A 13089-nucleotide genomic window follows, 5' to 3' on the forward strand; every position below is an offset into this window, starting at 1 on the left:
GACGGTACCTTTAGATGTGATATATGAAGATAGACGGGCCCGGCTAGGTTGATGAAGACCGAGCTTTCTTGCTTGCGCCTGACTCAAACGGATGACTTCTGCTCTCTCAAAGTTGTTTCTCTAGAAATTTTTTTGTAAACGTACAAAATTATGAGGGTAAACGGCTATATATAGAGGGTAAATACAAGGGAATTCCCGTAATTTACTTGGAAGGCGAACGGTTACTCTTTGATGGTAAAATTACCACCAATCGGGGCGTGACACGTGTCACAGATGCTACGTGGCGTGCCACGTCACATCTGTGAGGGGCAAATGTTTAGGGTAATTTTACCCCGCCACGTGATCCAATCAGAGGATGACACGTGTCAGCCTCAGGATGGCCCAAAGTGGACCAATCCCTGCCTGACACGTGTCACTCCAGAAATTAGGGGGAAATATGGCGGCCTTCAGGCCCAAATCTCGAGAAAGCCGCAATGCGGCGCAACCCACCAATGATTAGGGATCAGTGACCTAATCAGGGGCACAAATCCCGAGGACCCTATAAATAGGGAGATTTCCCTCTTTTGGAGGGCACGTTTTTACCATTTACTACAAATTGTCCCTGTGATAGAGACACCTGAGCTTGGAATCCGAGCAGATACTCACCTAAATTTCCGCACCTTTTTCTCTCCCTTCAAGTTACTATCTTGTTCGTCGGAGGCGGAGTACCACCCAACCGGTGTCTCCGTTTGTTTTGCAGGTATAGCTCACGCCGGATCAGTCTTCGTGTTGTAACTCTCCCGAGGGACAAAAGCACCCAAAACAGTAACTATTATCATCAATTCATGAGGGTAATGATAATTGTTATCAAGCCTTCTAACCAAAACTCTTGGTAACGACATCGGTTTAATCGAATCCGTTTCCAATATAAAAAAAATAAATAAATACACTAATCAAACAAATTATTATTGATGTATGCTCGTGAGATATACTCGTATTATCTTTGTTGCATAGTGATTGTCATAGTTAAATTTGGCATACATATCAACGCATGTATAATTAAACATTATCCGGCAAAGTTTGGGAGAGTTGATCGGGAGCTCACTTTGTTAAGATCACGAGTTCAAGCCCTACTATATACAAAATACTTGAGAGTAGGGGATTCCTTTGTCTTTCCCTATATTTACATCCTAATCAACTTCTTTTATTTCTTGGTCCTCTCCCCCTATGGGTTTTTGTAAACTAAACTTTGATGGCTCTGCTTTACATAACTCGGCGACGGCTGGTGTGGTCCTTCGTGACCACCTTGGTAACAACATAGCTAGTCGATCGCACTTATAATTTGGGCTCTTGTCCGGCCTTCTTGGCTGAAGCTATTGCTCTTCGTAATGGTCTTATTTTAGCAAGAGACCATAACATCTCCTATATTTTTATTGAAGGAGATAATGTAACTTTATTAATATTTTGCAAAAATTCTGCTGCCCTTGGAAGTTGCATCTGCTCATGGATGACATCAAAAGGATTCTGGAGTCTTTCTCAGCTTTTGACTCTCAGCATATCTATCGTGAAGGAAATCGAGCATCAGATTATGTTGCCTCTCTTGATTATTTAATCCCGACCCATCAAAATTCGACCCCTTTATGGATAACAAATTTTTTTATTTTTTACTTTTCGATAAATTAGATTAAGTCTTACGAGAAGATGTTCCTAATTTTCCTGTATCTTAAAAAAAATAAAAAAAATTCAACATTCTTAACTTATATGGATAAGTGACCCATGAGTTGGATCAATTGGGCACCAGCCCATACAACAGCCCAAATATTAATTTTAAGTTTTTGGTACCCAAAAAAAAAAAAAAAAAAAAGATAGAGAATCCGTTACAGTTATCTTAGCGCAATCGTTCACCCACACACTTGAAGAACAGATGGAACTTCAAGCTCTACTTCCCAGTTTCCGGGTCCCACTTCACCGGAAACCGGCATTCCACCACCAATTCTCTCGCTTTCGACGCCTTAATACGACGTCGGAACTTCAATCGTCGCCGCAAGTCAACGGAAGAAGCTCAACTTCTGCGTCAATCCCGACTCACAAAATCACCGTTCATGACCGGCAACGCGGATTAACTCACGAATTCTTAGTTCCCGAGGTAGTCTAACCTAAAAATCCATTATCAACAAAATTGAATTAAAAAAATAAAATTATTATTATTGGATTTATATTTATTCTGTGAATTTAATTTTGCAGGATCAATATATATTGCATACTGCAGAAGATCAGGATATTAAGCTTCCCTTCGCTTGCAGGCACGGTATTGTGTTTTATTCTTTTTTAAAGAATTTTGTCTGATTTTTTAATTGCTTGAATTTGTAGGAATTATCATTAATTAATTAATTAATGCAGTAATTGTGATGAAATGTTGCAACTTTTTAGGTTGAGTAAAATAAATAAATTATATTGTTCATAATTAGGAGCTTTCATGTGATTCTCTGGAAATGAGTCTGAAGTTGTGAACTATATGAAGCTATTAAGAAGAACATTCGGCCTAAATTAAACATCAGTCATGTGATTTTGTCACAAGTACCATTCAAGTCTTATACTTCGTAATTAGCCCTAGAGTTGAGCACGCGCTGTAATTCTGTTTATGTGTATCAGTGTATGTCATACCGGGATAAACTGTCTTTGACATAAGCTGCTGTTAAATTTTGCTTTGGTTAGATGAAGTAATGAACTACGTGTCATTTCAGTTGAGAACTTGAGACCTCATGAGACATCCTGAGACCCGTGGCCAATAAATTAACACTTTCGTCACACTTGTGGGAAAATTAAGATCTTGTTTGGTAAAGAGATTATTGGAATTTTTTAAGCTTATTGAGCACTTTTAGAGGTTTGACCATTTTAAAAAAGCTAAATTGGGTGTTTGATAAATAGTTTATTATGAGAGCTTTTTGGGCTCACAAAACTCTTTTAGAAAAAGCTCGTTATAAGAGTTTTTTTTAAAATTAGCTTATTGAACTATTAGCTTTTTGGGTATTGAATACACTGAAACAGCTAACAATAAACGATTATTTACCAAACTCTTTTACACAATGAGTTATTTTCAACCTACTAGAGTACTAGTCAAATAAGTTTATATAACCAGCTAGTCAAACCAGTTAATATATTAATCAACTATATATTAACCACCTAACAACTAATTACCAAACAAGGTTTAAAGCTAGTTGAGCATTTGACAAAGTTGGTAAATAAGGCTTTATAGTTGTTGATTTATTCCTTGCCAAATGCATGTAATAAACTGTTCGTTATGGAGATTTTACGGTAAATTATTCATCAAATATATAAACTTTACTCATTTCAAGATCATACTTCATTACTATTTGTGCATTACTAATCTTCAATGGATGGGCAACCTCCATTGTGGCAATGTAATGTTCAATGAAAAACCATGCTGTAGCATAAAAAATGTGTGTGCCGTGTTGGATTGCAGACTAATAGGGAATCTATAAAAGCAAGGAGTCAAAATGCAACTATTCTTGTATTCTTCTATGCAAATGTTTAAAGGCCATCTACTAGAAGTTTATGTAGTTGTTACTACTTAATTAGTTGTTACTACTTAATTAATGAACTAGGCTATGTGAACAAGGGAGTGTTAACAGTATTTCCACTTTTTATGCTTCCCTAAGGTTAAGTTATTGTTCTCATTTTACATTTTTGTTTGCCTTGCAAAACCTTCAATTTAATTGAGATCTATCCTTTATTATGTACAGGGTACTCTCTGTATCTTTTAAGGTTAAGCACATATGTTAAGAATTTTTTAGTTGTAGCTGCATGAATTTGTGACTAATTAGTAATGTCACACAGTAATTTGAATTGAAAACATTTTATGCGTTGATATTTTAAAAGATAAAATCTAAAAATAAGAAAATCCAAAAACTAGTTAAGTGAATAGGTAATTAAAGATGGAGGGAGGAATGTCTTGGTCATTGTACTCAACATATTTTTTTTGAGCAAGCCTTGAATAAAACTAGTGAACTGTAAGATCAAGGTGATATTTTAATGAGGTATGGAAATATGTGTGACCTCACAGTCCTATATAAGACTGGCTGAAGACTATAAATGAAGCAGGTAGCACTACATGAGGTGCCTAATTATAGTTTGATCTTATACAAGAATCCTTTCTTATTCTATATATATAGGATTAGATTATAGTAGAAGGGGTTTACAGTTTATACACACTTGTTTGTTGTAATCTCAGTTATTGTAGCCCTTGCTACTGACAAGCACATTTATCAAATACTTCTGTTGCAGGTTGTTGTACTAGCTGTGCTGTCCGTGTCAAATCTGGACAACTCCGTCAACCTGAGGCACTTGGAATATCTGCTGAATTAAAATCTCAGGTAGTATGTCAAGCTAAGACAAGTATATTGCTGTACACTTGTATATGTGTCTGTGTGGATTTTCACGTCAACATCGCTGGACTGAATACATTGAACCCATGACAAGCTGTAGGCTTTCTATATAAGTGGAAATATAGTAGGTGAAAAACTTATATATTGAAGGTGTTATATATCTAGTAAAACCGTAAAATGATTGTCAGGGTACAAGTTTGACTTGGAGATATGGATCCTTTGACTGATAAGAAGCCATAAAATTACTATATGAAAGAATCTCAATCAATTTCTGAATAGTTGCTTTCAATCATATTCTGATGGCTTTGTGAGAAGCAGGGTTGATACTTGATAGGATATATTATACTTGTTTTTGACTCAATGAATTCAGCTAGTATATCATTTTTTAGCTTAGGACAGATATAGTATTAGAAGCTCCAAGCTTAACTCTTAACTTCCTGATTGAATTTATGAGGCTACATTAGAATTATGTGACAAACCCGTCAGTAACTTGTGTGTTACAGTCATTAAGCCGAAAGAATGAGTTGCTTTTGGATTGATCATACTTTCCTCCTTTTGTCACAGGGCTATGCACTACTGTGTGTGGGCTTCCCATCATCCGATCTTGAAGTAGAAACACAGGACGAGGATGAGGTAATGGGCAATATTTCAGGAAGGCTATACTTTCCATTCTTTGTCCTTCCCTTTCTCACTTGTAATTGTTCTTTTTTTCTTGTAACTATCCATTTTACTTCCACATTCCTCACCCACTTGTACAATTTTATATGTAAACCAAGTGTTAACAGGGATGTTTATATTTTGTATTGTTAGCTTTAGGCTTCATGCTTGTTCTTGCTAATTACTGAGACAGATTGGACTGAAATATATATCATAATTGCAGGTATATTGGCTTCAGTTTGGGAGATATTTTGCCCGTGGTCCAATTGTAAGTTGTCAAATATAATCCATTATTACATTGTTGTATACTTGGGGGTGTGGTGGGGTAGAGATGTAAAGCCATAATGGTGGTAGTGATCCTCAACTTTATACAGCTCGATAATGCTCCCGTGAATCATGTGCAGGAAAGGGATGATTATGCATTGGAGTTGGCCTTGGCTGATGAATAGAAGGGGTCTTAGTCACCTCTGGGCTGTCTACATTCCTCAAGTATTAATTCCCTTATCAGCTTGCAGGTGTGTGATATCATCTGACCATCAGTTCACATAAATGCTTAGAGACTTCATACTATCAATATTGTATGCGTGTAACGATAAGGAATTCATGTCTTGCTGTCTCCAGTGCATAAAAGAAAATCGATAGTTAGAAGTACTCTTCTCACAACAGATTATTCTGATGTAATCCATGTGTAACTTATAAGTGCATGTTCTGCTCTTATTAAAGTGCTTAATGACAATCGCAATTACAATTGTTCAGATTTGCATCACATTGTTTTATTTCGTACTCATCTCTATGTTTTCTTTTGTTTGTCCCATTTTGGAATCTTGAAATATTCTGAAGGAAATAGATTCTACGAGTAGTAATTTATTGCGTATTACATAGTAAACAAAAATATAGATACTAGCGTTTCCTATGCTGCATCGCAAATCATAAACACGTCTAAATATTGTACTCCCTCCCTATTTTTTTTTCCTTTCCATTTGAAATCTCAATGTTAAGTAGTAAAGGAATTGGGAGGACTAGGAACATCATTCCCTTCCTTCTTTTTATCCTTCAGTCCCTCCTTAAATTGCACCTAGTCTTGAAATGGATGTAAATTGTTGGAGATCACAGTGGTGACATTAGTAGAGGCATTGTTCTTTCTATGGAAGTTCTCTCTATGGAAGAGTGAGTCCTCTCCATGGAAAAGTTGCATTTAAAATTGCTTCAGAAGACACTTCCTCATTCAAACACTTGGCGTCTTAAGCCTCTTCTCAAACTTATGAAGATTCTACTTGCTGCATAAATTAAATCTTTCATAGTCTCTCCCGAACTTATTCATCTCCTTCGAACTAAAAGATTTTCTATAACGCTTTCACGTATTTCTGGGATCAAATTCCAGCACAAAAGACCAGACCTCCATTACTAAAGCAAACATGTCAAGCTTATATACTCCAGAACACAAAGCAAGGTTAAACTTCAGGGAAGTGGCAAGCTCACAGAAAAAGGTTTCGCTATCCTTACTACTCAATAAAGCAAAACATAAGATTTTGGTGGTTCTAATATATGTTTTATCAAACATATTTGCTTAGAAAATAGATTACTTTCATCTTTCATATTCATGCACCATAGGTAAAATTTCTTCAGGACCCTAAAATGCATAATAAGATCTAGTACATCATTCAACTCCTCTTCACCCCTATCACCCCTTCTATATGGAACATGATTAAAGAAGATTTAAAACCAGAAGGATCCGAAATTTCCAAAAAATTTCGAATTCTAACCCCTAAGATATTAAAGCCCTAAACTACAGAAAAAGAATAGAGATTAGCATAGGCACGCGACCAAGCCACTAGTACCTAAGGCTTGACGCTGCCCCGCTCATAGAATGACATACATAATAATTTTAAAAAATTAATTGAAAATTAAAATGACACGACTTTAATTAAAGAATGGTCTTATTCATGTTAAAGCTACAAGTCTACGACTATTTCCATAATGAATAAATGATGTTACTTGTACACTTATACAAACGTATAAACCATGATACATAGACAGATAGCATATAGGTATATATGTAACAACTACAGAGTATTTAATTACATCAAGTACAATTGTACAATCACAATCCTCTATCATCACACAATCATTCATCATTCACACTTGTAAAGTACTCCGTAGTAAGAAGATATGGTTGTCAAAAAGAAAATGAACTTTTCAAAAAAGTGAGAGTAATGCCAATTAAGTGCCATATGTACTGAAAAGGACTGAACCACTAAATAAATGTTATAAATAACTAAAATGACTTGGCGGGAGATACCAAATAATTTCATTACATTATTAACATTTTTTTTTTAAAAAAAGTTTGCCCCCAAAAAACAGCAATATGATTCCAAAAAATACAGACTCAATTTCCAATAACGGAGGGAAAAAAATAAAAAGAAAAGCAAAGAGCACTCTTTAAAAAAGCAAAATGACATACACCAAAAGACATCCCAACTGTTCCAAATAATATAAAAAAGTAAAAAAAAAAAAAAAAAATTACAAAAAGTCATTTACAGTCTCAATAATAATATTTTTACACATTAATAATCAATTTAAATGCTAAATAGTACTTGACTATTATTATGTAGAGACTGAATCTAATGACATAATGTTCTAGAATTATCTAAAAAAAACATTGAATCTTCCAAAAAAATAATCAAGGAAAAAAGAATCACACGAGCGTAATAATGTCCATTCACTAGTCTTGGTCAAGGGAGAGGGAAAGTGTAGGGAACTTGAAACACCTTTTAGAGAGAGAAACCGAACAATCATCCTTAGGGCAAATAGTGGGACAGAAATTGAGACCATCGCAGCCGTCGGTACGGTGTCGTTTAAAGTCCATCAACGTGGCGAACATCGCAATGAACACCACGAGCAAGTTGAGCGCGTACTTTTGCCCAACGCATTGGTGAGCCCCCGCGCCAAACACTAAAAAATTCCTCTTGAATAGCTGCTCTTCCCTCCTTTCCTCATTATAGAAGCGGTCCGGGTCAAACCGGTCCGCTTCGGAAAACCCTTGAAAGGAAGACTCGTAAACAGATGGAAAGACAATTGTACCCTTAGGAATAGTATATTCCTCTGATATATGAAACTCCTCACACGCCACGTGTGGCACGAGCGTAGCGGGGGCGCGGTACCTGACAACCTCACGCGCCACCGCTTGCGTGTATTTCATTGAAATTAACTGATCTGGCGTAATAAACGAATTCAATTCAATATTCCATATTGACTCAACTTCTTCTCGGACCTTCTTGAGAACCTCCGGGTGTGAATCCAGCAATGTGACGGCCCACAACAGCGACGACGTCGACGCATCTTGCGCCGCGAATAAAAAGTCAAACACATGAGCTCCGATCTCACGGTTGCTGCAATTCGGCGGCGGAGATTGCGACGGCTGTTCCATTTCTCTCTCCTCCCTCACCATCTCCTGCATCCAAAAATCAATCAAACACTCAGGCTCTTCGTTCTTCTCCATCTTCTTCTTACTCTCCTCGACACAACCCGTAAGCGTTTCGACGAGTCGATCCACCGCGAGCCTCGCGTTTCGAAACGCGAAACCCGGGAAATCAAGTGGCAGAGCGATAACACCAACATTGAAGTAGTTATAATCAACCTTAAACCTCTCACGCGCTTCTTTCTTTAAATACGGCCCGGCGAAAACATTCTGAGAAGTTTCTAGATTCATTTCTCTCGCCAACAGTCGCAGCCCAACCGGACAATGCGACTGATTTTCACTCCAATTTATCAGATGCTTGAGTATAACTACCTGCTGGATATTCGAGTAGGTAGCCAGCGCTTTCGGGGTGAAGTTCGGCGCTATCCGACGTCGAAGATCTTTGTGTTCTTGACCGTATAAATAGATCATGTTATGCTCGCCAAATAGCTTCTTCCCAAATGGGTGGCCTACTAGCTGGAATGCATTAGGCCGGACATTGGCGAATATCTTGTGACTCATCTCGGAGTTTCGAATGAAAACGATGAACTTTCCGATGATGTAATTGACGGATATTCCGAGAGGGGTTGATTTGGCGTAGTCCGCTTGCTCGTCCCAGAATTTCTCCGGATCCCGAACTAACCCGACGACATTACCGAGAAATGGGAGTACCAGGGTTGGCCCTGGTAACCTTGATTTCTTCCTCAAGTAGACGATTTGCTCGATTAGAATTATTGATGCGAGTAATGTTGCCAAATATGGAGCCGCCAACCTAAGAACACCCCAAATTTCAGATAAAATGTGGTAGTTCATGGCGGCGTGGGAAGATGATGATGATAATATGTAAAAGACCAACAAATTTATTTTGGTTGTTGGGTTAAATAGGTTTAGCTTTAGCCGTTTGGATACGGGTTTTTACCTATTAAGGCGTGTTCCACAACAATTTTTTTGTGGGACAGTGTTGGGTGTTGTGGACGGTTTTGAGAGGAGAAAAACAAGGAGAAGGGTGTTGAAATATTTTTGATTCAAATAGAGAATGTGAATTTGGGAGAGCACTTTTCATTTATTTATAATTATGAAAATAAAAAAAGTTTAATTTAGGAATTTGGACCTTTCTCCTTCTCTCACTAAAGCTGTGGGAAGATGAAGGAGGATTAAGGAGAGAGAAAGTCAGAAGTTTTGAGCTGGAAACGTTTTTCAATGGAATGCCAAAGAAGAATGGTGACTTGACCGACCTTAATTAATTAATATAATTACGGAATAAATATACACAAGCCTTCCTTTCGTTTGCTGGCACGGGCGCACGGTATTATTTTTGTTTAATTGCTTGATTTAATATGAGTACGAATTTATTAACATTGTTATGTATTACGAAGTATTTTATAATCCATTTCATGTGTGTTATATTGGAATTAATAATCTTTGACATATGATTTTAGCTGTTCACTTACATTTGATTTGATGGCGTAATTAAGATTTTGTTCGAGTTAAAATCAACCTCATACGGCTCACAGAGTCATAGTACAAATGAGAATCGTCAATGACAATGAATGATCACATTTCTTGTTGAAATTCTTGTTTTATTGTTTGGACATTAGAGATTATTGTCAAACATTTTATAAAGTCAAAAGAGGAAAGGTTTATAGATTTTTATTACGGAGTACTCCCTCCATCCCTAAATTACATTCTTTTTTCTCTCTATTATGTGAGGAATAAATACTAGAAAGAGGAAAGTAATTTAGGGACGGAGGGAGTATTATGTTTTGTAAATGTCAAATGCGTGAAATTAAGTGCTTGTCGTGGAATTATATGGTACGGAGTAAGGGTCTGTTCTCTTACGTTGAAATTCAGTTCAATTCAGCTCAGCTCCTAATTTCCTTCTCTTATAAAATATTCATTTCAGTTCAGTTCAGTTCAGCTGAGTTCAGTCAATGACAACAGGCCCTAATATATCATCTAATATAGAAATTAATCATTTCCAGGTTATACTTCAATGCTGAATATCACTGGATGAGGAAGTGTTAATAGTAGTTCCACTTTCCATGTTTTTCAAAGTTACACGTTATTGTTCTCATTTTACGTACCTAATTGCTTTGCATTTCAGGATAAAAAAACCGTGTACTTGATATTTAATTGACGTCTTTTCTACTATTTCTTAATTAAGTGTACCGTCTACATTAAGATTCTGTTAGTTGTTGCCTTGATATTCATTACTACTACTCTATAAGGTAATGTCATAATCTTACATTGAATTGGTAACAAACTATTCGTTGGTGCTTTAAAAGACTAAACACAATGAGATAAATTAAAAACACGTTTGGTGGATAGGTTACTAAAGATGGAGTATTGTCTTGGTCATTATTGTCTCATTACATTAGATCTTAGATTCTTAGAGATTGGTTTATTAATATAATGCCTCACTTTAGTAAGAAAATATAGCATTTGTAAAAAATTTGATTTATTATGCCTCACTTTGGTAATAAATAAATTGGTTCAGTTACAGATGTAGCTTAGCTTTTCTATATTTATAATGTTACTTCCTTTATTGTCCCCTAAAACACTTTTATGTACTCCATGCATTTTTAGCAATCCGGCCTTGTATAAATTGAGTGAACTATGAGATTAAGGTGATATATTTATATACGTATAATACGAAGATACATGAGGTTTAAGATTCATGTGTAACCTCACAGACCTAAACAAGATAAGCTGACTTAAATGAGACACAAAGTGACTTACTTGACGCGTCTCATTCTATATACGTTGATTTTATTCAAGAAGCCTTTCTATTTCTACTACGAATGTTTCTTTTAACTATAGGTAATTAAGGGGTTTGTGTACCCTTTTTTGTTATAATGTAAGTTATTATGTTATTGATGGTATGTTGGGTTCGTTTTTTGTTTTCCCTTCTTTTTGGAAACACTGTTGACATGGTTGGGATTTGGTTGAGGAGGGGTGCAAGCAAGAAGAGGATAATTAAGCTCCATTGAACATTCTTTAAGTACTTTAATCTCGGGTTATTAATGGATTTTTGGAACATTTTCCCCTGCTTGTATCCTGTTCCTACATATGAAGAATCAATGCAAATATGTTGCAATTTCAGCCCTTGCTATTGACAAGCTTTTGTAATAGATACTTTGTGCTGCAGGTTGCTGTAATAGCTATGCTGTCCGTCAGTCCGTGTCAAATCTGGAAAACTCTGTCAACTTGATGCACTTGGAATATCTGCTGAATTAAAATCTCAGGTAGTTTGGATCAAGCTAATTAAAGCAAGTTTAAAGTTGTGCATTAGAACATCTGTTTGATCATATATATTCAACCAATGACAAGAAAGCTGAAGGTCTTCGAAATAGGTTGACATTTAGAAAGTAATGAACTCAACAATCAATCAAATGTATTAAATTTCTAACAAAAATCATTCTCAGGATACAAATTTGAGTTAAAATATGGATTTTGACTGATAAGAAACCATATTTTTTTATGAATGATTTCATGTAAGTACATAATTTTGGCACAATGAATTAGGCTAGAATATAACATATTGGATTGGGCCAGTTTGAAAACAAACTGAATGTTAGTAGCTCCTGTAAGCTATCCAGTATTCCTGTTTAACTTTCTATTCGACTTAAGAAGGCTACATTGCATCTATATGATGCATGTATTTTCTTGCATTTATCGATTTCATATCCTTATTCTACCCCCCACTTGTGCAATCCTTGATTAAACCAAGTGTTCATAGTTTTTTGTTTTCAAATTCTGTACTGGTAGCTTTAGGCTTCATATAAGCTTATCTATTGTTGAAGCCTTAATAATGACTGAGGCTGAAAGATATATCATAATTGCAGGTATAATGGCTTCACTTTGGGAGATATTTTTCTATAGATGTTAATTAATTAAGCCATAATGATGGTAGTGGTCCTCAACTCTCTACAGCTCGATAATGCTCCTCGTGAATCAAGTGCAGGAAATGGATGATTATGCATTGGAGTTGGCTTTAGATGATGAATAAACGAGGTCCTCATTTCATCAGGGTTGAAGACATATTCCAGGCAATGAAGTATTGACTTACTTTTCAAGTTTCAGGTGTGTATCTTCAGACCTTCAGTTGAGCAAGCTCACTTAACTGTTAACTGTCTAGAGTCTTTATACTATCAAGATTGTGTACTGACATTCAGAAGTCCCGTCTCTGTTGCGTAAAGAGAATCGAATTTAGGGGTTATTCTGATGTAATCCATGTGTAGCTTATAAGTACATTTCCTGCTCTTATTAAGTGCTTAATGATCACCGTAGAATAATTGTTCAGAATTTGCAACTCATTGCCCTGTTTTCACATCTGCTGTTCTTAATTCTCCCATTAACTTTGCATTTTGTTTACGTTAAATAGGACTTTACATCATCTGCTAATCTGCACTTGATTTTGTGTCCGAGTAACATAGATCAATCGAGTACAATTAGCAAAGTACATATGAGAGTAGAGTTGCATTCTCTTAGACATTACCATTGATCCTTTTACTAATCATATTCACAGTCCGTCATCAATACCATCTACCAAAACATTATACTAGTATTAAAGGTCAGAATAGAGAATCT

The 13089-nt window shown here is 36.1% G+C and overlaps 2 protein-coding genes across 2 annotated transcripts; one reads left to right on the plus strand and one right to left on the minus strand.

Annotated features, from left to right (window-relative positions):
- Positions 1-1698: 1698 nt before the first annotated feature.
- LOC110730199 (ferredoxin-2-like) lies at positions 1699-5805 on the plus strand. Its single transcript, XM_021909978.1, has 6 exons — positions 1699-2125; positions 2224-2287; positions 4285-4373; positions 4950-5018; positions 5266-5310; positions 5447-5805. The coding sequence occupies exons 1-6, from the start codon at positions 1904-1906 to the stop codon at positions 5489-5491; spliced, it is 534 nt and encodes a 177-aa protein (XP_021765670.1). The 5' UTR covers positions 1699-1903; the 3' UTR covers positions 5492-5805.
- A 1808-nt stretch (positions 5806-7613) lies between these two features.
- LOC110730201 (cytochrome P450 710A11-like) lies at positions 7614-9748 on the minus strand. Its single transcript, XM_021909979.1, has one exon. It carries the CDS (start codon positions 9310-9312, stop codon positions 7765-7767), a length of 1548 nt encoding a protein of 515 aa, XP_021765671.1. The 5' UTR covers positions 9313-9748; the 3' UTR covers positions 7614-7764.
- Between the last annotated feature and the right edge of the window lie 3341 nt (positions 9749-13089).

Source organism: Chenopodium quinoa, unplaced genomic scaffold (assembly GCF_001683475.1).
Source record: "Chenopodium quinoa cultivar QQ74 unplaced genomic scaffold, ASM168347v1, whole genome shotgun sequence".
Lineage (NCBI taxonomy): Eukaryota > Viridiplantae > Streptophyta > Magnoliopsida > Caryophyllales > Amaranthaceae > Chenopodium > Chenopodium quinoa.